Here is a 24,841-nt window from a genome sequence, read left to right as displayed (position 1 = left end):
TAAGTATTTATTCACCGCAATCAGCGACCGGTTTCATAATCCTCATTCATTAGGCTGATGACAAAGAAATTCGACTTTATGCGATATATTTAGGTATATGTAGGTACATGCATATATTTATGTCCACTCTTAAATATGCATATCACATTACTTTAAGATAAAAATATAAATATTTAGTACCTATTTACATATTATGTATCTATCTAATGTGAAAGCTTGTAACGGAATAAAGTTTATACAAAAATATATTTGTATGTACATACCCACATACAATTAGTATAATTTATTATAGTATCTCCTGAATAACGGAACCAAATTTTGTGCATAATTCCCCCGAAAAATGGTGAGTACAAGATGTATGAAAAGTAAAAATAAAGTTTTCAATTTATTTATGCAAAAATATAAATACAAGAATTGCTAACCTCCCTGTATCACATTTCTTTTAACCGGTTTTCCCCAGACGGTTGACCTAGTCGAAAAAATGCTAACTCTTACATACATTAATGATTAAGGATACATTTTGTATGTTGGTTTGTAGCAAGTAGTTTTAATATTAGACCATTTTAAATTTATTAAATCTATATCTGGGACACCCTTTATTAAAGTCAAGCCGTACTAAATACAATCATTTAAATTGTTAATTGTTATACGATAAAAAAGGACAATAACGATTTTTCAGTACAAATAGTATACAAAAGATATGCCAATATGTACGAGTCGGTTAATTCAATGAAATAAAATTAGCCTGAACATATTTATTTCTGTAGTTAATAAACTATTTCTTTAAAATCAGCGTCATTAAACTTAAATAAATAAATTTGCACGGAAGCTCCTCCATTGTGAGGTTCCTAAATTCCTAGAAAATTGCGTTTATTTATTTATCGCAAAGGTTATTACACTATTTTCTCTATAAGTTTGTACATGAATCAGATGATAAATTACCACAATTAAATCATTTGTTACTAAAATTTCAGTAAAATTGTACAACCATTTCGCATGCATCCCATTATGTGCAGAAGTCACGAAGTATTTTATTTCATAAATCCTTTATGAGATTTTTTTAATGGATGGGTTTCTAGCTAAATATGTAAATTCTAAAGTCGCACATCCTGCTTAAATCACGCTAGATTATCTTTCTTCTGGCTAAATTAAAATGAGTGATTCGTTTCCCCTCTGTATAAAAATTGTATAAAATTGATATAAACCACGAAAATAAGTTCATTTATTTGTAGATAACCGCACTGTTATCCACAAGTCAAAAAATAATTGCTAAATTTCGTAAAGTTATTGAATCTACATAAACATTTTAAACATGTCGCCACTTTTAAAAATCTGTGGTACGATTTTCCCCTTATTTTTCGTGTTTCCTGTCATCCTTTCTGCATCAGTTACTGAATTATCGGATAATTATGTGCAAAAAGTAGGTGAAGAAGCTCACTCGATAAAATTTCGCTCAGCCAGATTTATACAACCAGAGAAAATTCCGATATCCAATATCACCTCAGGTCTTTACTTGATTGAGCCACTCGTGCAGTATCAACACGTCGCAAATACAACGTTCATTCGAGGTTTGTTTCTTAAGCGTAGTACTCAAGACGGATTTGCAAAAATTTGCAAAAACGAGAATAAGTAACTTATTTATGTAGCTGTAACATTTTTCAATTTATTTATTTAAAAAAGTCCTATTTAATTCAATTTTTTAGTGAAATTCAACTAATTCCAGAAAGGGCATAATTTAACACAGAGCGATGAGCCTGTCGAAAAATCCGTTCTGAATATTAGGCTTAATAGCAAAAATATTTCAATACAACTTACTACACATTTCACCTACTTTTTTTTATAAAATCCAGGTTCTGAATTTACCTCGATTACCAACCAGTCAACGTCCCTTGTTCCCTCCTCCGGTTTCGTATCTTCCGTCTTCCTCGCCTACAAAAACCATCACAACCTCGTCATTCGTCCCGACGATATTTGGACCGCAATCCTAATCCAATATTCGTACTACGTAAACGCCCACGCGGAAGAGTTGCGACCCAAATTTGTCAATTTTCCAGGGAAAAAGGCTCTAGGTGTTACGTACCTCAGTTCCGTTTCGGCCATCCCGATTGAGGACTTTATCTCCAAAATCGTCACCCAAATTAAGAACCACACCCACCCCAACGTGACAAATTGGCTCTTCCCAAATTTCTCCACGACCACCCCTCAAGATTCTGCCGTTGCTGGGGCAGCAATAATGGCCACGATGAAATCTTACTTTGAATACAATATGAGCACAATTTTTTGCGGCATACCGGCCATCACGGTGAAAGGGAGTGGGCAAGATTGGCGAAAAGTAAGGGACAAAGTTTCCCTACTGCCGGCCTTTAGCCGAGAAAATGATACCCAAATTGCGGCCTGGACGCGAGACCTGGTCAAAGTTCTGGATCAATTTATTACCCTAACAGAAACGAAAATTGTGAACGTCCCGTTCTGGGAGGGAATTGTGAAACATCGAGTTTACGGCGGTTGTGGTGCGACAACTTATATCAACGGATGGATCACGTTATTCAGCGTGTTTGATGCTGACGGTAAATGGCAGGTGGAGTCTTGGCGAGCGGAGACGTTTGAAATTGGTCGAGATTTTTGTCCTGTAGGGAATGGAACAGTATAAAATTTTACAAATCTTTGGCCAACTTTGGAAATGTCTCAGTTGACCAGGGGAGTAGTGCAGGTGCCAATTAAGGTCCATGATGTATTTGGCGACGATGTCGTAAAGTATGACGCGACCCTGTTTGCGGGGCATATTGGGCATGCCGTGGCAAGCGATGGCGTCACACTGCAGCCTTTGGTGGGCTGGGGATTCGCGGTGGTGGGAAGGGCGCCAAAATATTTGAAAGAATTCAGTGCAGCAGAGCGGATTCGAAGGCAAAATTTAGCAAAGGTGCGTGTGAAACAGGGTGCACTAGCTGGGGAAGAATTTACCAAAGGAATTAAGTATTTGGAAAACAAGTCGAGTGTCGCTGGAGGAATGTCGGGACATTTATATATTTTTGTTTTATCAATTTCATTTAACTCGTCTTCTTACTAAGCTAATAAATATTGGAATTATTTACAGTCATTAAAATAATACAATCTACAGTGCATATGTACACTCCGGTCGATGATGATTTAATACTTAGCATTTTGTTAAATTGTAGTTGTCACGTGTAGCCCAGACAAAAGAGGAAACAGGGGTTGTTTATGCAACGCATATTTTTTGTGTTTACTTATCGTCATTTATTTAAATAATTGTCAATAAATATCCATTAGTTCATGTACAATCCATGACGCAACAAAGACAATTCTCTAAATATACATAAGCAACCAAAATTTTAGAAATTTTTAATTTCTTTATCATTTGTGCACACACAAGTATTGCTTCAAATCTGAACAAATTTTATAAATAGACAGATGCTGTCCTATTATTGGGCGGTGGATATTTAAATTTATGTAGTTGATTATTATCAATAGCATTTATTCATTGTACATATTTAAATACATTTCACGTAATAAAATAAATAATAAGCAGTTGCCCATATTACAGAATGCCACTCCGTATTTTGGGATAACTTAAAAATGTATGAATTACTAAAATATTCTGAGTGGGTATCCTGAAATTATCCGTACCACCAATACGGCGGCGGGAATCCAAATTGCCTTTCTGGTTTTGGTTTTAGTTTTTTGTATTTCTCCTCAACAGCAAGATAACAGGTAAGGTCATCCGTATTACAGGCGGCCGTTTCTTTCTCGCATGCCGTATTCGAATAACAGTAATCCAAGCCAGCAGCGCAGTTAGTGTACAGCTTACAATTTTCTACGGTTCCTGGTACGATTGCTGGTACGGTTCCTTGACGAAGTCCTTGACCCCACCCCGAACTCCCGCCGTACTGCGGAAATCCAGCGTCTTGCCCAAACCCGGGGTATGAAGAGCTACGCGACACGTTAATTGGATATAGATCGGTGCAAAATGTTGTAAAAACTCGGTTAAAAATTTGCAAGCATATTTGACAATGTTACAACCTCATGTGAGGTATAATTTCTTTCGAATGAGTGATATTTCTTGGGAAGGGGCCGTCCATAAATTTCGTAACGTAAAAATCTCGATTTTCTAGTCCTCCCCATTAATATGTGTATCATAGGCGCGATATCATTGGAGCCTTAGACCCCCTCCCCGCTCTTGTTTTACGTAATTTATGGATGGCCCCTGAAGAAGTGTGTAGACGTGTTTTTAATTTCTTTTCGGGCAACTTTTAGTCTCTGGCATACAGATTATAAAAGAACTACCTTTAATTATACCCTTTCTCGGAAAGGAATAGATACAGGAAAGGGTTTAATTTTAATGCACAAACCATACTGTGCCGGCTGCTTACCACCCGCCGTAGATTATGAAAGGCATCTGGCGGGATTTACGTCCCTTTCGAATTACAAAGTTTCCATTGGTGGGTTCAGTTCCTGGGAGGAGATGGGAGCCTTGAAGTTGCTCGTGATCCTGGAAAATATTATTTTGTAAGGATGTATGTAGATTTTATATATGTGCCAAATAATTCGGTAATATGTAGAGTATTTCCAGCTAGAGAAGATATTTGCGTACACTCTCAATAATTTTTTGACGATATTGTTACCAGCGGAGGTACTATGCAATTTTACCGCTCGGGGAATAATTTATCACCGATGGGTAGCATATATACAGAGGCTAAATCCTGCTCAGCCCCCAATTTCAACGCGCAGATAATAAAAATATTACCGATACCGGAGGCAATTTCCTACCCTCAGAAAACAATTTGTTACTATAGTGTTACCACGCGGTAGAATTGCATGATATCTCCGCCGGTAACAATTTTGTCAAAAAATTATTAAGAGTGTATGTTTGTGACTCAAACGCTATGACATTAATTTATTTATTGAATGGTAACAAAACTAGCAATATTTTGAAATAGCGCGCTTCGCAGGCCGCGATTAGAGTTTTGTAGATACTTACTTATTATCAACCGGAAAAATTTACTACCAGACAATAAAAATATATTACTTTGCTACCGGTTAATTTTTTGGTGGAAATCATTTAATTTACCGAGTTTCTCCTTGATACACGAATTAAGTCTGCTGGAGGAGCCTTCTGAATGTCAAGGGGAAAAGCAGACACGCAATTTAATGCGATCCAGGCCAGTGAAAACATCTGTAAATTAGGGCAAAAAAGGGTAATATTCAAACCTGTTCACTTTCATTCATTTGACCGATTGATCTCGTACGAGATCTTTGCCTGATCTCGTATGTATGTACGTATACATGGCGGTATAAATGTCTCGCTAAAATGGGAAACTTTGAAAAGGGAAAAGTCCACAAGTTTGACAAATCTAACAATGCGATGGTGTGAAGTGTAACCCTCCGATTTGGTTGAAATTTTGAAATTATGTGGTCCAAATCAATACAACTAACGTTTCTTGGGGCATTTTAAGCGATGGTGGAAATTTGTCAAAATATTTGAAGGTAAAGTTGAAAATATGCGATTTTTAGCACAGGAAGAGAATGGAAGTTGAGTTTATTCAACTTTCATAACTATGTAAATATTTATGTAGACTGATTAAAAATTTCTCAAGATTTTGAAAATTTCAGAGACAAGAAAGCAATTGAAATTTACGAACTTTCGAGTTAAAAAGTGGTCGTTGTACCGAGACATTTACATAAACCATCGTATATAAATATCCACGAGGATTGACTAGCCCATATCCTCCGAGTCATTTACATTCACATATTTCTTCACACCGGTTCTGCTCAGACACTTGTTCATCTGGGAAAGACAGCTCGTTGAAAAAATGCGTCTGCTAGGAAGCAAGAACTTGTCTGCGGTGGGCAGTGGCCGCGGAAGCGTGGCGACAAAGGGAACATGTCCCCAAAAATAGATAGTTGTTCGATGTCCCCTCCTCATCCGTCCATCTTATACAAATCCTCCCCACTTTTACTGTCCCCAATGTCCCCATGCCTTCTGCGGCCACTGGTCAGATGCAGTTTCGGCATAACGATACAATAAATTGTTGACTATCAGAATACATAATGGGGCTGCATCGTTCCAAAATTTTGTTGTTGGTAAACAAGAATATTATAAATTTCGCGAGAAATAACGAGCAAATATTAAATTTTTAATGCGAATTTAAATATGTAAAATAAGAAGGCATACCCTAAAAATACAGTCACCCTTTTGGAAAGAAGATTCTGTGAGAATTCTGTGCACTTTACTAAACCCAGAGTAAACATTTTGTACTTCTTGCACTTTTCAAAAGTGTAACTTTATTTTTAAGAGGGTAACAATTTTCTTAAAATATCTAAGTTTGTGGTTTGATGGTAAATGTGGCAATTTATGCATATAAAGTAATATTTGATACTGTATCAAGTAAATCTTTATTCCAAAAATATGTAGGAAGCCAGCTTGTACATCCAAATTTTTATATATAATCGTCTTTTAATCTAATTTTGTGTGCTTACCAGGGTAATCTTAGGATTAGTGAATCGAAATCTCGGGAATATTCCCGTTTTTAGGGGAACATGAAACTGCATCAGACTGTTGGTCTCAATTGCGTTGAATACACTGACGATGAGATGTTAATAAGTATTTTGTTGTATGTAAATAAATTACAGAGGGTTGGGACAGAAGAAGGAGCCACTTGAATTTTAGGGGTGACGTGTGATGCACACTCGCGGCATTTTCAAAATTTGCATATGTCATACCCAGATAGTTAACGAAAATTTAGCACTATTCAGATTTTCCCTACGGTTAAAAATGCCCCTACAGCACCCCCCAGAGTGCGAGGCACGCATAAAACTGTTTTCCAAAGACATATTGAGCCAGAGAGCGATTGTTAGAAAATTTGCTGCAAATGGATTTATCGTCGATCGAAAGTACGTTTCTAATGTACTTAAAAACGTTGGAATCAAGAGGAGGGAAAAAGCGGTTAGAGCTCCACCCCCACGGAAAGGATACCCAAGATCCGCCTGAACCAAACAGTTGATACGGAAAATCCATTTTTTCGCCAAAACGGTAAATCCACCAACTAAAAGTTGCATGGCGAAAATGTTAAACGTTAGTTGGAGAACATTTCTAGATTCATTCACAATGACCTACAGCAAGTGACTCGTAGGAAATCCCGAGATCAAGCTCTCAACCCAACTTATTTCTCACAAAATAGCAGCCTACCCGAAGGATTTTTAAAAAAGTTTGGGTATAACAATTATTCCTACTACAGAAACTCTCGTTAGTTCCTCTGATATCAATCCGATGTTTATTTTTGGATTCAGGTACTTAAAACGGAGCCTTCTTGAAAGGAAAACGCGCACGTTTTGATGCACTTTGGAAAAGTGTTCAGGACGAGTGGTGCAGAATCACTCTGAAAATGGTGTCAAAGGTCATGACTGGTTGGAAAAAGCGACTGAGGCTCGTTAGATAAACTAAAGGGCTTCACACTGAACCAATTACCAAACTTCACAAACGAATAATGAGGCCGCAATAAATTTAGGCAAAGTGGCTCCTTCTTCTGTCCCACCCCTGTAGGGGAGAAAAACACGTTTCTATTTGTGCATCCTGGTTTAATTTAGGGCAACGGAGCACCGTTAAAAATTATGGGACACTTTTGACAACTAAATATGTTGTTTCAATTCTCAATTATAAGGAAAGCGGTTGACTTGATAAGAAGTAAAGTTCCCTCTGGATTGGATTTTAAATGATTTACTTGAAATAGTGCTATTTGGAGGACGTTCTTAAATTACGTTATGTCATAATCAAAGGGCGGATATGTATGTAATTAAATTCCTCAAAATATTTATGTAATATGTGCTTAAAAAACACAAAAATATGCACATAGGACATATTTTTCAATTGAAATTTTCTACTGTATTTATATGTAATTTTCCAGACCTTTCAAATTTTTAACACTCTTATCAACGAATTATTAAATATTTATTTTTAATCTTCATCTAATGACCCATAATGCAACTTTAGTTATAATTAGAGATTTTCAGGGGTAATTTTCGGCTTGAAAATATGGCAAACTCGATTTGATAGTCGTTCATATGACTTGAACACCATTATCATGAACATATAATTTTGACAAAACTTTAACTTAGGAAAAGGCTAGAATATATAGGAAAATATGTGTATATAAAAAAAACCTCAAAATATGTATGAAAATATGTATATGTACGAAAACGCTAAAATATGTAAAATATGGAAACCTATGTTTGAATTTTTTAGATCACTTTTCGATAGGATGTCAGTATACGAAGTTTTAGCACGATATGATTTGATATGAAAAAGTTAGAAATACATACATATCCGCCCACTGGTCATAATGCGATTTGTTAAATCCGCCTTTTATAAAGCTTGCGTTTAGCTAGCGCCTTCCCAAGACGAACGCCCCCCCCCCTTGTAGCGTAACAACAATTTTAGTGTTCGAGAAAAAAACAGAAATTTTTAGTTTAAGTGCCGTAATAAATTATAAATTTGTAAATAATTCTGAATAAACTAGGCTAAAAAACTTATGCTAAAAATCACCCCATCTCAAATCAATCGTGTAAAACAACAATTGAATTTTGTGACGGCGAAAAAAAAGTTACGTATGTAACGCTTGCCTTAAACCCCCCGCCTTCCATCTTGAATATATTCTAAGAAACCCGGTAAGTAAATTATTATCAGGCGGAGTATGTATCTATCTATGTGACTCTACCGCATGGTAATTTATTTATTTCTGAGTGGTAGACAATTACCACTGTTACCAACTGTTAATATTTTAAAATTTCGCGCTAGGAGTTATTACCGGTTTGGTAACAAAATGTCTATCACTCGATAATAAATAAATTACCATGCCGCGGAATGGGCCAGGTGCCGGAAAATGTGGCCATTAAGGCAGTATCTTGAATTGGATATTCTCATATACCATTGTGTACTACATAATTAACTTGTCCTCCGTGAAAAATTTTAAATGAAACGTTACACCCACTCAGGAGAACCAAGGGGGTAAACTTTTTCAAATACATTACGGAGATAGGGAAAATGTATCTACTATCATCTCCGCTCATCTCCGGGCTCAATTGACCCCCTATTGATGTCAATCGGTACCCAGTAGTATGATCAGTATTCCCTGCTGCGTATAGCTGCGGTAACCAAAATCTGCTACGACCACACCCACTGCAAGTTGTTGAAATCAAGAAATCAAATTCAAGCTAAATCGATATATTTTAACCAGCTCAAAATACCCGCAGGCATGCTAGATGCACAGCAGTGTCTGGGGGTCACAGGGACGTATTTTGATTGCTACAATCACACCCCCAAGGGGGTGTGGCCATCATAAGCATTTTCATTCTAGGTAAACATAGGCATGCGACATATCATTCTTCTTGGCTTTATAAGGAGGTTATTATGGAGAACAATAAATTTAACAACCATATCAACAGGGGTGTGGCCACTGCACTATGGGCCAGATTTTACGAATTCGGGCCAAAAATATATATAGGCCGCACTTAAAGTCATAAAAAGTAATTTTTTGCGGACAAGTATCAAGTAAAAGGTGCGTTTCCAGAGTTAATGCTTAATAGCAAACTGGCACACCCCCAGGGGGTGTGGCCATCAACGCCCTTTTTAGTCAACCCAGGTAAGTTAACCCAGGCATGCGACATGTAATTATTCTTGACTATATGAGGGGATTAGGATGCAAAACACGAAATTCAAAAACCACACCCCCCTGGGGTAACCATATTTTTTAGTAGAAGTAACCCAAGGATCTTGTCATGCTCAACAACATTGACAAAGTTGTGACTGTTGAGAAACCTTATCTCAATGGGTGAAATATATGTTTCCAGATTTTTTAAATTCGACCACACTCGCTCGAGATTAATAAGGTCACAAGGTCAAAGAAATTGTACAACATAATGAATATCGCTAAATTTCAAACACTATAAATCGAACTGCATGTTGAAAAAATACTTCCACACCGTGGGCACTACCAGCAATGTTCAAATGGTCACATGCCACACCCCCAGTGGGTGTGGCCCTCGGCGACTTTTCGATTTTAACGAAACCATGTCATGTAATATGTCATTTACCTCACCTCGACAATGGGGATTCGACACAATATCTAAGATTGGGAAACCGCACCCAGTGGGTGTGGTTCTCAGAAAAGTTTCTATTTTAGTAAAACGATGGAATGTGTTATATCATGTTTCTCAGCTCGGCGAGGGGATCTCGACAGAATTATTAGATTTTTGAAACCACGCCCCCAGCGGCGTCCAGCGACTTGTTTTCTCCAATTTTAAATTACACCCACACCGAAATAGCACCACCAGTATTTCTACATTTCCATTAAGGCTCGTGTTTTCGGTTGTGGCGGTTTTGAGTGCATTTTCAGCTCATATTTTAATTTGTCAAAAAGTTTAATGTTTTATAATTTGAACGCTATATTAAAAACCAAAGAACACAATTTTTTTCTCAACAATTACTGAAAACAAAATTATGAAAATACGTTTCTGAAAATTTAAAACTTTGCATGCTATTTCCGAATTTTGAAAAATGCAACAAGAAATTGTAAAAAATAACAATTTTTGAAAATTGTTTTTTGTTAATTTAATGCAATTCTAATTATTTTGTCGAAATACCCTCGTTTAGTTAAGATAAATGATGTAAAACAGGACATGACATGGTATAGTTAAAATTGAAAACTCACTGCAAGCTGATTTCATGAATTCCGTCGAAACCACCTTGTCCAGCTGAGATAAATTATATAGCACATGGCATGGTTTTCTTAAAATCGACAATTTTCTTTCGGCCACACCCACTGGGGGTGTGGTGGCAGAATTTTAATTATTCTGTCGAGACCCTCCCGTCGAGCTGAGAAAAATGATATATCACATGACATGGTTCCGTTAAAATCGACAATTTTCTTTGGGTCACACCCACTGGGGGTGTGGTGCCAAAATTGTAATGCTTCTGTCGAGATCATCTAGCCGAGCTGAGAAAAATGATATATCACATGACATGGTTCCGTTAAAATCGACAATTTTCTTTGGGTCACACCCACTGGGGGTATGGTGCCAAAATTGTAATGCTTCTGTCGAGATCATCTAGCCGAGCTGAGAAAAATGATATATCACATGACATTGTTTCGTTGAAATCGAACAGTCGCCTAGGACCACACCCACTGGGGGTGTGGTTCGTAAATCTTAAGTATTCAGTCGTAATGTCCTTATCGTCCTGAGAAAAATGATATATCACATGACATGCTTTCATTGAAATCGAATAGTCGCCGAGAACCACACCCACTGGGGTTGGGGTATGTGACCCCTTGAACATTGTTGTGAGTGTCCAGTGGGACGAGCTATTTTTTCGACATGCAACTCGATTTTTGTGATTTCAAATTCCGCTATATGCATTATTAGCTCGCCCTGCGTAGCATGAGAGCTATTGAATTCCTCGTGTCCGTCCGTCCGTCCGTCTGTCCGTCCGTCCGTCTGTCCGTTGACGAGTTTTTTGCATCAATTGATGCTAATTAATAATCCCCTTGTCCATTATAGAATTGTTTAGTCGCACCATTCGTATAGAACAGTCCGAGCGCAAATGGTGCAAATCAATTGGGAAAGTTGATCGACAAAGGACTACGATTTTGGAATACGTAGCACCGTTAGAATCGAACAATCGGTTAGTCAAAGTGATGCGAAACAATTGGGAAAATCGATACAAAATGCACCAAAACCGCAGAATAACTGGAAGAAGTAAATACAATAATTTGACACCACGATTTCTTGGATCCTCGAGAAAAATCAAAATTATGTCAAAATTAGATATTTGTTTTGTCGGCTTATTCTACACTATTGGTGCAAAATTATATGATTATTATACATCTATTGTCGCTCATTATTCTGCACCTATGGTGCAAAATTGTGTGACAATTATGCAATTATTTTGACGGCTTATTCAGCACTTTTGGTTCAAAGTTACTCGTATATCAAACCCGTTGGTGTCCAATAATCGGTTATCCATAATGATGCTAAACAATTGGGTCAATCGATTCAAACTGCACCAACGCTGCAGATTAACCGGCAGATACTCCGCACTGGTGTCCAATAATCGGAGTTTGTTTCATCTGCCGCATGACGTCATCATAGTTACAAATTTTTAAAATTACGTTACGTAATATCTCTGCATTTTTCTACGTGGCTCATTCTGTCGTAGTATTTCAGGGCGAGCTACTTTTAACGTTACTACAGTTTATTTATATTTTATGTATTTTTTGAACTTGTGACCTTGATTTCGAGGGGGTGTGGTCGAATTTCGAAAATCTGGAAATATATGTTTCGCCAATTGACGTGAGCTTTCCAAAACAGTCGCCACTTTGAAAGTCGGTCATCAATTGGTAAAGTAATGCAAAATTTAGTTAAAATCGAAAATCCAGGGCCACACCCACTGGGGGTGTGGCATGTGACTATTAAAAATTTGCACTTATAATATATGCCTTAGGTTATCGTTTCACACCAAAATCTAATTCTTGTTTCTTCAAATTCGGCTCCTATATATTTTTGGCCAAAATTTATTAAATCTGGCCCATAGTGTGCCGTAGAGTCACATAGATACTCCGCCTGATAATAAGTAGCTTAGTTACAGGGTTTCTTAGAGTGTACAAAAAATTATCAAACCGTCTCCCTCGCCTTGAAGCGTTCTCTAATTTTCGAACGTCGCCATACTTTTAGAACAAAAAGCAACGCGATTTTTTTAAGAGTGGAGGACGGCCCGTCTCAAATGGGTTAAGGTACATAATTTATCACCCAAATCTCTCTTTTCAATATACCTTGTTGTTGGCAAAAAGTTGCGAATAATATAGGTATGAAAATAAACTTGATTTCTTCATTTTTTGTCGGTAACTTGGTAAAGGCGAGATTTTAAATTAACCATAATATTATATACGTCGGTATTTACATAAATAAATACTATGCATATTATCCTCTTACATACCAAGACGTGTCACCCCATTTGCATAAATGCCTAATTTCTTCTTCACATATTTCAAGTTCATTAACATCATGTATAAAATTATTGGTAGTGTAAAATGAGGAGATTTAATTTTAAGTCTGGTGGAAGCATAACTGGTTTCGTTAAATCACAATTAATCCGTTGTGCAATTATTTTTAACATACTTAAGACAAATCAAGTAATTTACATAAATATGTTAAACGAGTTTCCTACATGTATTAAAAGCAGACTTGCTAGCTTGGGTCAGCGCACTACACCGCGAACGCGAACCACACCGGCCAAGTCGGGAACTTAGCGCACCACACCGCGAACCACACCAGCCAAGTCTTAAACTTAGCGCACCACACCGCGAACCACACCAGCAAAAGCCTAAAACCCAGCGCACCACACCGCGAACCACACCAGCGAAAGTCGAAAACCCAGCGCACCACACCGCGAACCACACCGGTGTGGCTCGCGGTGTGGTTCGGTGCGCATTTTTTGCGAACCAATGGTTCACTGACTGCTTAAAGATACGACAAACACGCATGTTATGTTTAAACAATACTGTGACTTGTAAAAAACTTTCCCCATACATAATTATTAAAATTCTACATTTTAACATTTTCACCAGTTTTATCAATTCAGAATGGAACATTTTATTATTTTGTATAGTAAATATATTTTTATAATTATTCCAGTGTTTCGTGGTGGTTGTAACCACCGGCCAAAATAGCAGTCCAAAAATGGTTTTAACCACTTTTGGACCTCAAAGTTCCGAGCTCCAAAATGTATTGCTGGATTATTTATTGGAAGATGCTATTCCTGTTCAGTTTGAGCATATTATGTATACACAGTATGACACGGCACGATTTAGAGAATTTATGATCGATTTCTCAAGATATACACGTAAGATATATTTGTTTGCATGTGTTCGTATATAATACCACATATTTAGTAAAAGGCTGTCCTCAAATTTCGTGGTATTGCGAATTACATTTCCCAAAATTGAAAGGACATTATATCTGAAAATGCATTTACCAAAACGGCATGAATACAGAAGCTGTAGCAAATAGGCAAATTGTCTTATTGGACAATTTTGGACACTGCAAGTAAGAAAACGTCCAAAACGAAACACTGGATCATTCTTGACCCAAATTTTTACCAGAGCTGGAAATGGTGCCAAAGGTTTAAAGGTTCATTTGCGATTAACAATAGCGAACCGCACCTCCGAGCCAGCGCACCACACCGCGAACCACACCAGCAAAAGCCGAAAACCCAGCGCACCACACCGCGATCCACACCGGATGTGATTCGCGGTGTGGTTCGGTGCGCATATTTTGCGAACCAGTGGTGCGCCGATCCACAAACTAGCAAGTGTGATTAAAAGATATCGATTTAATTCGTCCCGATGGGTTGGTCAGGAACGTGACGCAAATTTACTAAAATTAGCACAAACTCAAAAGAATGGAATTTAGGGCGTGATTAGAATAAATTGTTTGAACATTAGTTATCAACTTGTCTGTAATAAGAAAACATAAGATTGAAGTGATCACTTGTTTTGCGGTGCAAGTTTTTCAAATAATGACAGGAGAAATCGGGACGAATTAAATCAACACGCTTTATTTAGGTAATTTGTACTCGTCACCCAGATACATAAACCGTTGCAAACGAAATGAAGCAAAGGGGTAAAAACACACGGAATTGTCTTTGTGGCACGCCCACAGCGTTTTTCAGCACTTTCCCGTCATTGTCTCACATTACCCCACGTCTTATTTTTCCGTTTTGACACCCCCACCCGCGTACTTCAAACGTACATGACAATACCTTTCAATAGACACCCCACATGACAAAAGTCATTTTTTCGATATTCGACACCTCCCACACGGTCACAGGGTCGTTGCACGTCGAAATGATGGCGATTTCTGAAATCCCCGTCCAAAAATACGTCTAAAACGGTGGCAACAAAAAATTCGACACCTTTGACCGTTGACCTTATGACCTACAACGCCCATCTTCGAATTCATCCCGTCCCAAAAATTAGAAACACGTTGGCGAAAACCGGATGCCGAAATTCGAATCCGTTCTAAAGTTATCGTGGATACGGGCGGACGGACGGACAGACAGACAGACGGATAAGACATTTCCATAAAGGGGGTTTCACCCCTTAATAAAGGAACCATTCGTTACTTGTATTTGAAATGAATTTTTCACCTCAGTTATTTTACTTTCAATTTTTCCACATTTGTAATATTTTTTGTGGGAAAACTTATGTAATGCCATCGGCAGGATCACTTCACATATTTATGTCTGTATGTATCTTAAGGTTGAAATAAAATTAATAAGTATTATTACGATGGCTAAAAATATCCCACCCGACTTTCCCAGCGTATATTCTGTCAGCTTTTGACCAAATACATAGTGGGGTCATAAGTTCTCGTGAATGCATTTCCGGTAATAAATCCCAAAGTATTAGAGCTATCTGTTCGAAATTTTTATGGATTAACAAGGTATTAATATTGTTTAGAAATCATAATTTCTTTGTCAAGATTTCGTCCACGGGCAATTAGACAAGACATAACTCGTGACGGCCACAGGTCGATCGTGGTACGCGCCAATTTTCGTGCCAAAAGTATTTAAGACTTTTCACCGTTGGCAAAAAATTTAATAGAAAAAAAGGCCAGATGTTTGTTGTACAGAAGTCTGACATCCGTTTAAGTATGCGGAAGTCAATACGAAGTCATCACCGTGGTGTGAATGGGAGCAAGTTGGCTGGAGAAGTGAAATCTCTGTTTTTTACCGCAAATGGTACAAGTTGAAGCCAAGAATTATTTTCAGAGTGTCCTAGAGACAAACGTTAATAACCTGAACCCTGGACCCTCCGAAAATCGCCATTGGACCTTTCAACAAGACTCTGCTCATGCGCAAGGTGCAAAATTGTCCAAAACTGGCTTCAGACGAATTTTCATGACTTTTTTTCATCCGTAGAACGGTGCTCAGTATCTGCAGACCTTAATTCCCTAAATTATGACTGGTGGTCAAAATTATAGGTACAAGTATCCTCTAAATTTCACTCAAGTGTGGAAGGGCTGAGGTCGCACTTACTGAAGATCTGGCGCTTTTCCCAGGAAATCCGTGCGTGCCGCCATCTAGCAGTTTTTGCCACGACTTATGTCTTGTGTACAAGCCCGTGGAGGAAATTGTGAAAACGAAGTTATGATTTCTAAACAAGATTAATACCTTGTTCATCCACAAAAATTTCTATCAGATAGCTCTAATACTTTGGGCTTTATCACCGGAAATGCATTCACGGGAACTTATGGTCGGACTATGTAAGTATCCACAATCGATGGCAAATTTGATTAATGTAAAATTAGGAAAGGTTTTGGCGGAGATGTTTTAATCCAAAGAGGAGAATAAGTAAGTGGTAAAAGGTTGACAAATTTTACACTTTCCAAATTTCTTGCGCGTTTTCTTCTCTTCAAATGCAAATATTAAGAATTTGGTGATCATTTCTTTACACTAATTAAATTTGTAATCGATTGACACTACTTTGGTCGAAATCGGGGAGCATACGCTGAGAGACCACCATTGTGCTTGCTACGCCGTGCATAACTTCTCAACGGCGGGTGACGTAATTATCCCCGCCACCAATATGGCGGCGGGAATCCGTAGAATCTTGTTGTTTTTTTGTATTTCTGTTCAACATCAGCGTGACAGTCAAGGTCATCGTCGTCGCAGAGGATCATTTCCTTCTCGCACGCTTCATTCCCCGCGCACGGCAATAAAATCTTTTTGCAACCAGCGTCATTCCTACACCACGCCAGGCTGGCTGGTTTGGTGCGAAGAAGGCCTGGACCCCACCCGAAACCCCCGCCGAAGGGTGGAAAACCCCCGCCGAACGGTGGAAAACTCCCGCCTTGTCCAAAGCCGGCGTAGGGAGAACTGTAGAATAACAAGGAGGAAAAATAAGGGCCCGTACATGAAGCATGTGACCGATTTTAAGGGAATTTTGACCCCTACCTCCCCCTATAGATATGCTTAATGTAATAATTAACATGGGAAGGCTAGGATGCTCTGGCCCCTACCCGGTAGTCGGTCAGTTTGGCGAAAACACTTTTGGAGAAAAACTTTCGCCAAAAAATAATCCCACTTGGTGAAAAACAAATTTCATTTCACCGTACGTTAGTTGTATTTTATTTAAAGTACCTTTTGGCGAAAATTGGCGAAAACGAGGATTTTGTAAAAATCGTAACTCATGAAGATATTATGCAGATAATACGACATGAATGATAGAAATCAAATTATTTCTCAAGTTACTTATTATATCGATTTGACATAAATAAATGCGAAATTTAAATTTCGCCAAATGTACTTTTACGAGTTTTCCACTTTCGCCAAATGTGACAATAATTTCGCCATTTAGTACTTTCATGACAATTTTTTACCACATTGGCGAAAATTTTTTTTTCGCCAAACTGGCTTTCGCTAAACTGACCGTCAATCCCCTACCCACCCTCAAACCGGACCGACAAAGCGATCACAATAAGTAGCTGGGGCTGCTTAATAATAAATAAAGTTATTCACTCGAACATGAAATGAATATGTCTTCATTAAATATTCATTCAGTAAGAATGTTTCAAAAAAATATTCGCTTTCATGTACTAAATGAATAATGCTTTATTGAATGAATAAATGAATGTGAACAGGTACGATTATGGCCGGTATTTTGGAACGAGTTACATTTAACGAGTGCTTTACCTCTAAAGTAGAATTAGTGGAATTGTTTTCGGGCAAGTTTTAGTCTTCCTTATGATAACTAAAGAGCTTGAATTCTTACTTACCATCCCCCATAAATGATAAAAGGCATCTGGCGAGATTTGCGGTTCCTCCCAGGTATTAAGTTCTCATGGGTTTGCTCTGTTTTTTGGGGGAGGACTGCTGAGTTTTGAAGTTACTTCTAATTTTGGGAAATATAATTGACTTATGTAAATCAAATTTTTATGTTTCTGGAAAAACTTAATTAATTTAACTTAATTAATTTACCGAGGTTTTCATCGAGGACGAGAGCTTCGTTCCTGAGGGAGTATAATTATTAGTTTCAAGACGAAACGAAGACATGTAATTTGATCCAATCCAGGGGCCACTCTCAGAGCCCCGCTTAAGCCAAAAAAAATCGACTTAAACATTATCCGATTTTTTTCCGTCCCAGAAAAAAGTTTAAACTTTTTCCATTGTTAAAATCCGCTTAAAATCTAATCAGATCCGAAATTGAGCCGGGGCACTGGACACGGATTGAAATGGTGTCGAGAGAAAAACTTACGACCAAAACTAAGCCAAAAATGCTGCGACTGCTATTTACTAGTCGTAAGTCCAAATCTCTCTCTTTCTCTCACCTGTTAGCTCACAAGTAAATACTTCAATTTTACTTGGAACTATTTTTTAACATTTTATTTGAGTATGCTATAGCATACTCAACTAAAATTACAAGTTAATTCCTCCGAGTGACGAACAAGTGATTCGCCCTTGAGTCTCCACCGGGCCTTGACTTGCAAATTATTGCAGTCGTGACTCCTTTATATGGGAGTGCCTTTATTCCTACCGAATGCAATTAGAAGACAAATATATAAAAGAAGGCAAACATTTGAGAGACTAAGTGAACGTGATATAAGGGAACATTATAGTGTGCTAGGGTGGTGCGCCAGCTTGGAGCGCAAGAGAGCTTATCAAACTTTATCATCATCTTGAAGGGAAAATAATTACCACGGTCCCTTGTTTCTACAGTCCTACGTTTCTTACTGGTGCATTTTGGAAACACCACAACTATACGCTGCAAGGGCAATTTAATAAGCAGTGAAAAAATGAGGCACGTTTGTAAGAAAAATTAGTAATTGGAAGTATCGATTTTATCATTTTATTTAAGATGTTATCAGTTTTCGAATTCTCATTATTATAACTTGTTTACTAGGACTGATCGCTACAGCTGTTATCGCCACTTCATAAGCACGTGAATCAATTTTAGCTCCTAAATAGCATTCCCGGTGGTATTGATCTACGTGATCCTTCTTTCAAATTTCCGACAGGTTAGAAATTGTGGTCTTGACACAAAATTTGGCCGTGACTCACTCTCCCTCACTTTTTTTTACAGATAGACCTCTATTGACCTATCGAGGTGACGAAAGTGTTGATTTATGTTTTCAAGTATGGGCTCTACATACATCAATCATTGGTCACAGGTCACGAACGGGCCACTTCCTATCTATGAGTGACGACTAGATTTATCTAAGTCAGTCCCATGTTTGAGTACATGTTGTTCTGAATGCAAATAAAGAAAGCTTGAGAACTCATTTGTATGATGCAATCGTTAATGAAGAACAATTTATTATATACGGTCTCAGTCCACCCATGATAAGGCTGCTTCTTCAGCTACTGTAACAATTAATTTCTTATAAAGAACTATCTTCTGCATGCTTTTCACTGGCCCCAATTGAGTACTGCATCTAAACAAATGTGTCACCACCATTAATTATGAGTGAGGACCATTAATTTTTTTTAAATCGACTTACTTGTCTAGCAGTGAATGCGAGATTGATCACGGTGGTCACGTTGCAACCTGTGGGGGAGAAACGTGTATATATAATTGTTATTGTTAAAGAGAGAAGGTAAATTATAATTACTTACGTTGACAGAATAAGGTTTGATAGTGGAGATCCTTTTTGTTATTGATAATGAATTTGGAATGGGCAGGTCGTTTTAACAAGGAGAAAATGATTTTGGAGCTATGGTCGGGCAGGATTTAGTCTCATGAAAAGTTGAGACTGGTTTAAGCCAAAAGTTGAGTTGAGCCAATCCAAAAATAATCCGATCAGGGCTCTGGGACGGTTCCAAAAAATGGACTTAAACCGCGCTCAAATAAAGATTAGCTTAAGCTGATATTTAAGCCGGGGCTCTGGGAGTGGCCTCAGAATTTTTAGCGGTTGAGCAGATGATCGAGTTATATGTTGTGAAAGGAGAAAAGCGGGTCGTGCGTGAGGAATGATCTGGTTTTTTTCATGGAAAACGAGGGAAGAAAATTAGCCGGCCAACTGACATTCAATGGGGGGCCGTACATAAAGCATATGATCGATTTTCGCCGAAATTTTTTCCCTTCCCCCCGGTGTGACCTACGTGCCCCATATTATAATTAACATGGGAAGGATAGCGTACCTTGACCCCTACCCCACTCCCTCAAGTCGTTCACATGCTTTCTGCACAGTCCCTCGTGGGCAGAGTATATCAAATGCAGTTTGTTGACGAAGTGGCGGATCCTCCGGGTTCCCGTACGCAGGCTGTGAATCCGTAGTCAGACACAGACTCATCCGCCACTGTCTCAAAATGTGCATTGCGTGTGGTGCTGAAAAACTTCATGAAAATCTAATTCAAAATTTTAAAGCTCGAAACAAGTTATTCAAGCAGGGCTGTGGTACTTAATTACTTGTGTACTTAATTACTTACTTAATTACAGAACTTGAAGTAATTAGTAATTGGTAATTGATTTCAATTACTCCGGTATTTGTCAAAGTAATTAAGTACTTGGAGGACCTGGAGTAATTAAAATTGGAAGTACTTAATTACTTTGCCAAGTAGTAATTAGTAATTGAGTACTCAATTACTTTGATCAATTACTTAATCGAACATACTTGGAATGAAATACGACAAGCCTCCCTCTCCAGAAGAACTCGAATTATGTAAATATCTTTCGTTGTGAACGCTTTGGTCATCATTCCCATTCAGCTTTTGGACTTCAAGCTTAGTACAATTTTATATTACAATTGTTTCAACCACCTGTGTTCCATGGACTGCAAAAATTACTTCAGCAATCTCGTTAGTCAGATTCAGATAAAATACATTGGGTAGAAATGTACGCATTAACAATTTTAATGTTGTAATTGTGGGAAGAAAAGGCCATTATCTATCTGGAGTAAAGATCCACAGCAATTTTAAACTTTTGGATCATATAAGATGAACTGTTTGCTGTACCAAGATATTTATAAAAGTTTTATCCTATTCGGAAATGAATTTTTGGTCGAAAGTTAGCCTTTAAATAGCGTTTAATTAGTCTTAAGTATGAGAATTAAGTAATTACTAATTAAGTAATTGACTTTCAATTACTAATTGGGAATTGAAAATCAATTACTTGCTTGCAAAGTAATTGTAATTGATAATTAAGTTCAATTACTGGACAAAGACGTATTTGCAATTAGTACTTAATTCCAATTTTCGCAGTCGGAGTAATTAAGAATTAGGAATTAATTACTTCCATTGGTAATTGAACAGCCCTGAATTCAAGAAAGACAGATGTTCACAAAGCAAAATTGGTGTCTTTACTTTAAAGTATGGATGCAAAAACCTTCTTTGACATTGCCTAATTTAAATAAATCAGACAGTGTCAAAGAAGGTTTTTGCATCAATCCGGCTTGTGGATGCAAATAGCTTGTCTCATGACGGATGAAAGGTGGATGTGAGACTAAAAATAATCAGGGCTGAACATGATTTGCGCCCCCATTTCTGATTAATTCTTATTTCTCGGATTTTCCCAATTTCAAGTTGCATTCATGAATAAGCTGTGATGCATAAATAAATAACAGTATCGTTTCATGTAGTCCGAAATTTTACCACAAATTTTGGAAATGTTGGTTTCATCCACATTTATTACTAAAAATTTTCCATCCTAACTTCAAAAATTAGCTAATTTTTTTCCGTTTCATTTTGCAATCACCCTTCATATGATACGCCATCGCGCTAATGCCCACAAGCAGCCTTCCTTCGCGGTCACAATTTTCTCGCGGACAGCGATACCCGCGCAACACCTCGGACCCATCCGGCCCCACGTCAAAAACGCACATGTCGTGGTGGGCATCTTTATAGTGGAGCGCGCTCCGCCCGCCGTGAGCGCAGTAGTCGCACGGCGGCAAACGGTAATCGGGAGGCTTTTCCGCTGCTTTTTTGACAGCGCGCGAGTAGGTGCGCGGAGGACGTGCGCCGGCGGATGAAATGTCGCGCTGTGGAGTCACGTGTCCGCTTTCAGACATGTGTTTTTTACCCACGTGGTCCTTCAGTATCCCGGTCGAGGAGAACTTATCTCCACATTTTTCACACACGAAGGGTCTTAAATCCTTGGGGCAGTGTTTAGTCTTCTCGTGCAGTTCGAAGGCTTCCTTCGTCTGGAAATAGGCCCTCCTCTTACAACCCCGCCCTTTGCACAGGATCGCCTTTTCCAGACACGTGCTCTCCTTGGCCACGTGCTCGTTGAAGGCCTTCAACTCATCGAAAATTACCCCACATCCGGTACACGTTAAGAACTCGAGGGGCATGTGGGATCGGCGCACGTGCGTTTCCAGGAATCTACCCTGCGTGAAACTGAAGCCACAATCGGGGCATTTGTGACCGGGTTGGGCGCACCGTTTTTCGCAGGGCGCCTCGTGGCGGAACCACGTGCCGAAGGTGTGGTAAAATCGGGTACAGCGGGGGCAGGGAAAGGCGGAGATTTTGTAGGTGTTGACCAGCCAGGTTAAAGGAGGGATAGTTTCTGGGGATGAGATGCCCTCGTCGAGCAGGGAGGTTCGCCAGGTGAGGAAGTCTTGCCAGGTCCAGGAGGGCGTGTACTCGGCGGGGGTGATGTAGGAAGGTTCATCTTGTTTTTGGGGGTTTGGGACAATGGTAGATTTTACTGGGGGAGAGGAAACCTGTAATTTGATAAGATGAATTAATTGGCTTGGATTAAATGGATTAAAATTGGATTTAATTTAGAAATGTTTTCATCAAAACCCTGACAGAATAAGGTTTGATAGTGGAGATCCTTTTTGTTATTGATAATGAATTTGGAATGGGCAGGTCGTTTTAACAAGGAGAAAATGATTTTGGAGCTATGGTCGGGCAGGATTTAGTCTCATGAAAAGTTGAGACTGGTTTAAGCCAAAAGTTGAGTTGAGCCAATCCAAAAATAATCCGATCAGGGCTCTGGGACGGTTCCAAAAAATGGACTTAAACCGCGCTCAAATAAAGATTAGCTTAAGCTGATATTTAAGCCGGGGCTCTGGGAGTGGCCCCAGACGAATAGGATGATCTGGAAATTAGTGAAAAAAGTAAAATATGTAATTTATCTGTATATTTTTTTGTGGCAAAAAATATTTATTATTTAAGACAACAGTATTCAATATTTTTTTATCAAATACTTTCAAATCCAATGTTACAATCTAAATTTCGATTCGAAACATCGAGTTGGAAACTTTCCACGTTTTTTTCGAAAGTTTGTAGAAATGGGTGTACGATAGCGAATCCAATTTTTATAACCAAACCTTCAATTTGAAAATCGAAACTTTCCTACTATTTCAATTTTTTCGTAAATTCTTGCGAATGAGTGCACGAAAACGAATCCAATTTCTAAAATCAAAAACTTTCGGTTCGAAACATCGAGGTTAGAAATTTTCCACATATTTTTTTTGTAATTTCTATAACCGAAAACTTTTCTGTCGAAACATCGAGTTTGGAAACTTTCCGGATATTTTATTTTGTTTTTTCTTAAATTCTTAAAAATGAGTGCACTAAAACAATTCCAATTTCCACAACTAAAAACTTTCTATTCGAAACATCGAAATTGAAAACTTTCCACATAAATATTTTAATTTTTTTGGTAAATTCTTAATTACACAAATGCTTGAGAAAATGAAGTAAAAATTTATTCTTGAAATTTCTACAAAATTTTTCCTTGGTGTAGCCATATTATTCAAAATTTACAGAGCCGTACCGTCAAGTTGTCAGGCCTGGTATGAGCTTCAGGGCCGGGCCCTTTGATAAGTTCAATATCTTCGATATTATATTATCGTTTTCGCTCCAGAATACTAGAGCATTCTGGAACGACGAAGAAAATATTATACGAGAGCACATTATTTTCCCAGTTCCATGGGAAAATGGTGACAATTTACCTGCGCTATTAACTCAGCCATATTTTTGAAAACATCAGCGGGACGGAGAAAATTCAGTTATATGCACCTACATAAGTTGCATAATATTCGAATATGACATACTTTCGCTTACTTCCCAAAGCTTCCAAAACCCTTTGTGATTAAATACTTTTCTATCCGTTTTAAAAATTTGAAAAATTGCCAGACTCATTTGGAATTGCCGAAAATGCAGGTCCCAAAATTCCATTTAATTCTTAGAACACTTATTGTATTATTTTTTGAATTTAGGTACATATTCAAAAACATAGAGTATTTTTAAAAAAATTTATAAATGTAACCATGTAATTATTTGATATCAAACAAAACTTGACTTGGAGGAGGTAACGTACACATGAATTTTAGTTTACAAATATATTTTTGCCTGATGAAGAAATTCTGTATGAATATCGAAAGCTTGCAACAATAAATACTTCAAGTTAAAATGTCCTCTGATGCCGATGTAATGGATCAATATATATGTCGAAGATGGAAACATTTAATAAATCAACTAAGACCGCTCTACGGTGGAGCCCTGGTCAAAGATATCCGAAAACTGGAATTCATGTACAAACGTCAAATCCAATTCCACAACAATACAGTATTTTTAAGAAGATGCCAAAAAATGAAAATCATCCCCAGGGGACTTCACAACCAATTCATCACAAAAAAATTTGGCTCAAGGTCTTATTTTACAAAAATTGAAGAAGAAACAAACCAAAAAATCCTCAAAGGACTCATCAAGTCGAATTTTCAAGACCTATACGAAATAGACAAGAAAATATATTCACTCCGGAACCAAATTAGATGTAAATTACCACAATATTGGCATTTGATTTGTCACCTAATAAATCGAACACGA

General features: G+C 38.0%; 1 protein-coding gene and 2 long non-coding RNA genes across 3 annotated transcripts; 2 read left to right on the top strand and 1 right to left on the bottom strand.

Annotated features, from left to right (window-relative positions):
• The first annotated feature begins 1,292 nt into the window (after nucleotides 1-1,292).
• LOC118438802 lies at nucleotides 1,293-3,206 on the top strand. The gene is made up of 2 exons (XM_035859556.1): nucleotides 1,293-1,568; nucleotides 1,851-3,206. Exons 1-2 carry the CDS (start codon nucleotides 1,313-1,315, stop codon nucleotides 2,648-2,650), a joined length of 1,056 nt encoding a protein of 351 aa, XP_035715449.1. The 5' UTR covers nucleotides 1,293-1,312; the 3' UTR covers nucleotides 2,651-3,206.
• Nucleotides 3,207-18,213: 15,007 nt separating this feature from the next.
• On the top strand, nucleotides 18,214-19,347 carry LOC118438793. The gene is made up of 2 exons (XR_004837067.1): nucleotides 18,214-19,083; nucleotides 19,149-19,347. It is a non-coding gene; the product is annotated as an uncharacterized LOC118438793 (long non-coding RNA).
• A 15-nt stretch (nucleotides 19,348-19,362) lies between these two features.
• LOC110859534 lies at nucleotides 19,363-20,051 on the bottom strand. Its single transcript, XR_002548866.2, has 3 exons — nucleotides 19,682-20,051; nucleotides 19,567-19,613; nucleotides 19,363-19,500 (listed from the first exon to the last, which is right to left on the bottom strand). It is a non-coding gene; the product is annotated as an uncharacterized LOC110859534 (long non-coding RNA).
• Nucleotides 20,052-24,841: the final 4,790 nt, after the last annotated feature.

Source organism: Folsomia candida, unplaced genomic scaffold, assembly GCF_002217175.1.
Source record: "Folsomia candida strain VU population unplaced genomic scaffold, ASM221717v1 Fcan01_Sc026, whole genome shotgun sequence".
Classification (NCBI taxonomy): domain Eukaryota; kingdom Metazoa; phylum Arthropoda; class Collembola; order Entomobryomorpha; family Isotomidae; genus Folsomia; species Folsomia candida.
Note: the sequence above shows the minus strand (reverse complement) of the source record. Positions and strands in the feature narration are given on the sequence as shown.

What these genes read in the sequence shown, in the direction of transcription:
- LOC118438802 (XM_035859556.1), top strand. Translation starts at nt 1,313, where the DNA reads ATGTCGCCACTTTTAAAAATCTGTGGTACGATTTTCCCCTTATTTTTC. An exon ending in AAATACAACGTTCATTCGAG is followed by an intron (nt 1,569 to 1,850) that starts GTTTGTTTCTTA and finishes TATAAAATCCAG; the next exon opens with GTTCTGAATTTACCTCGATT.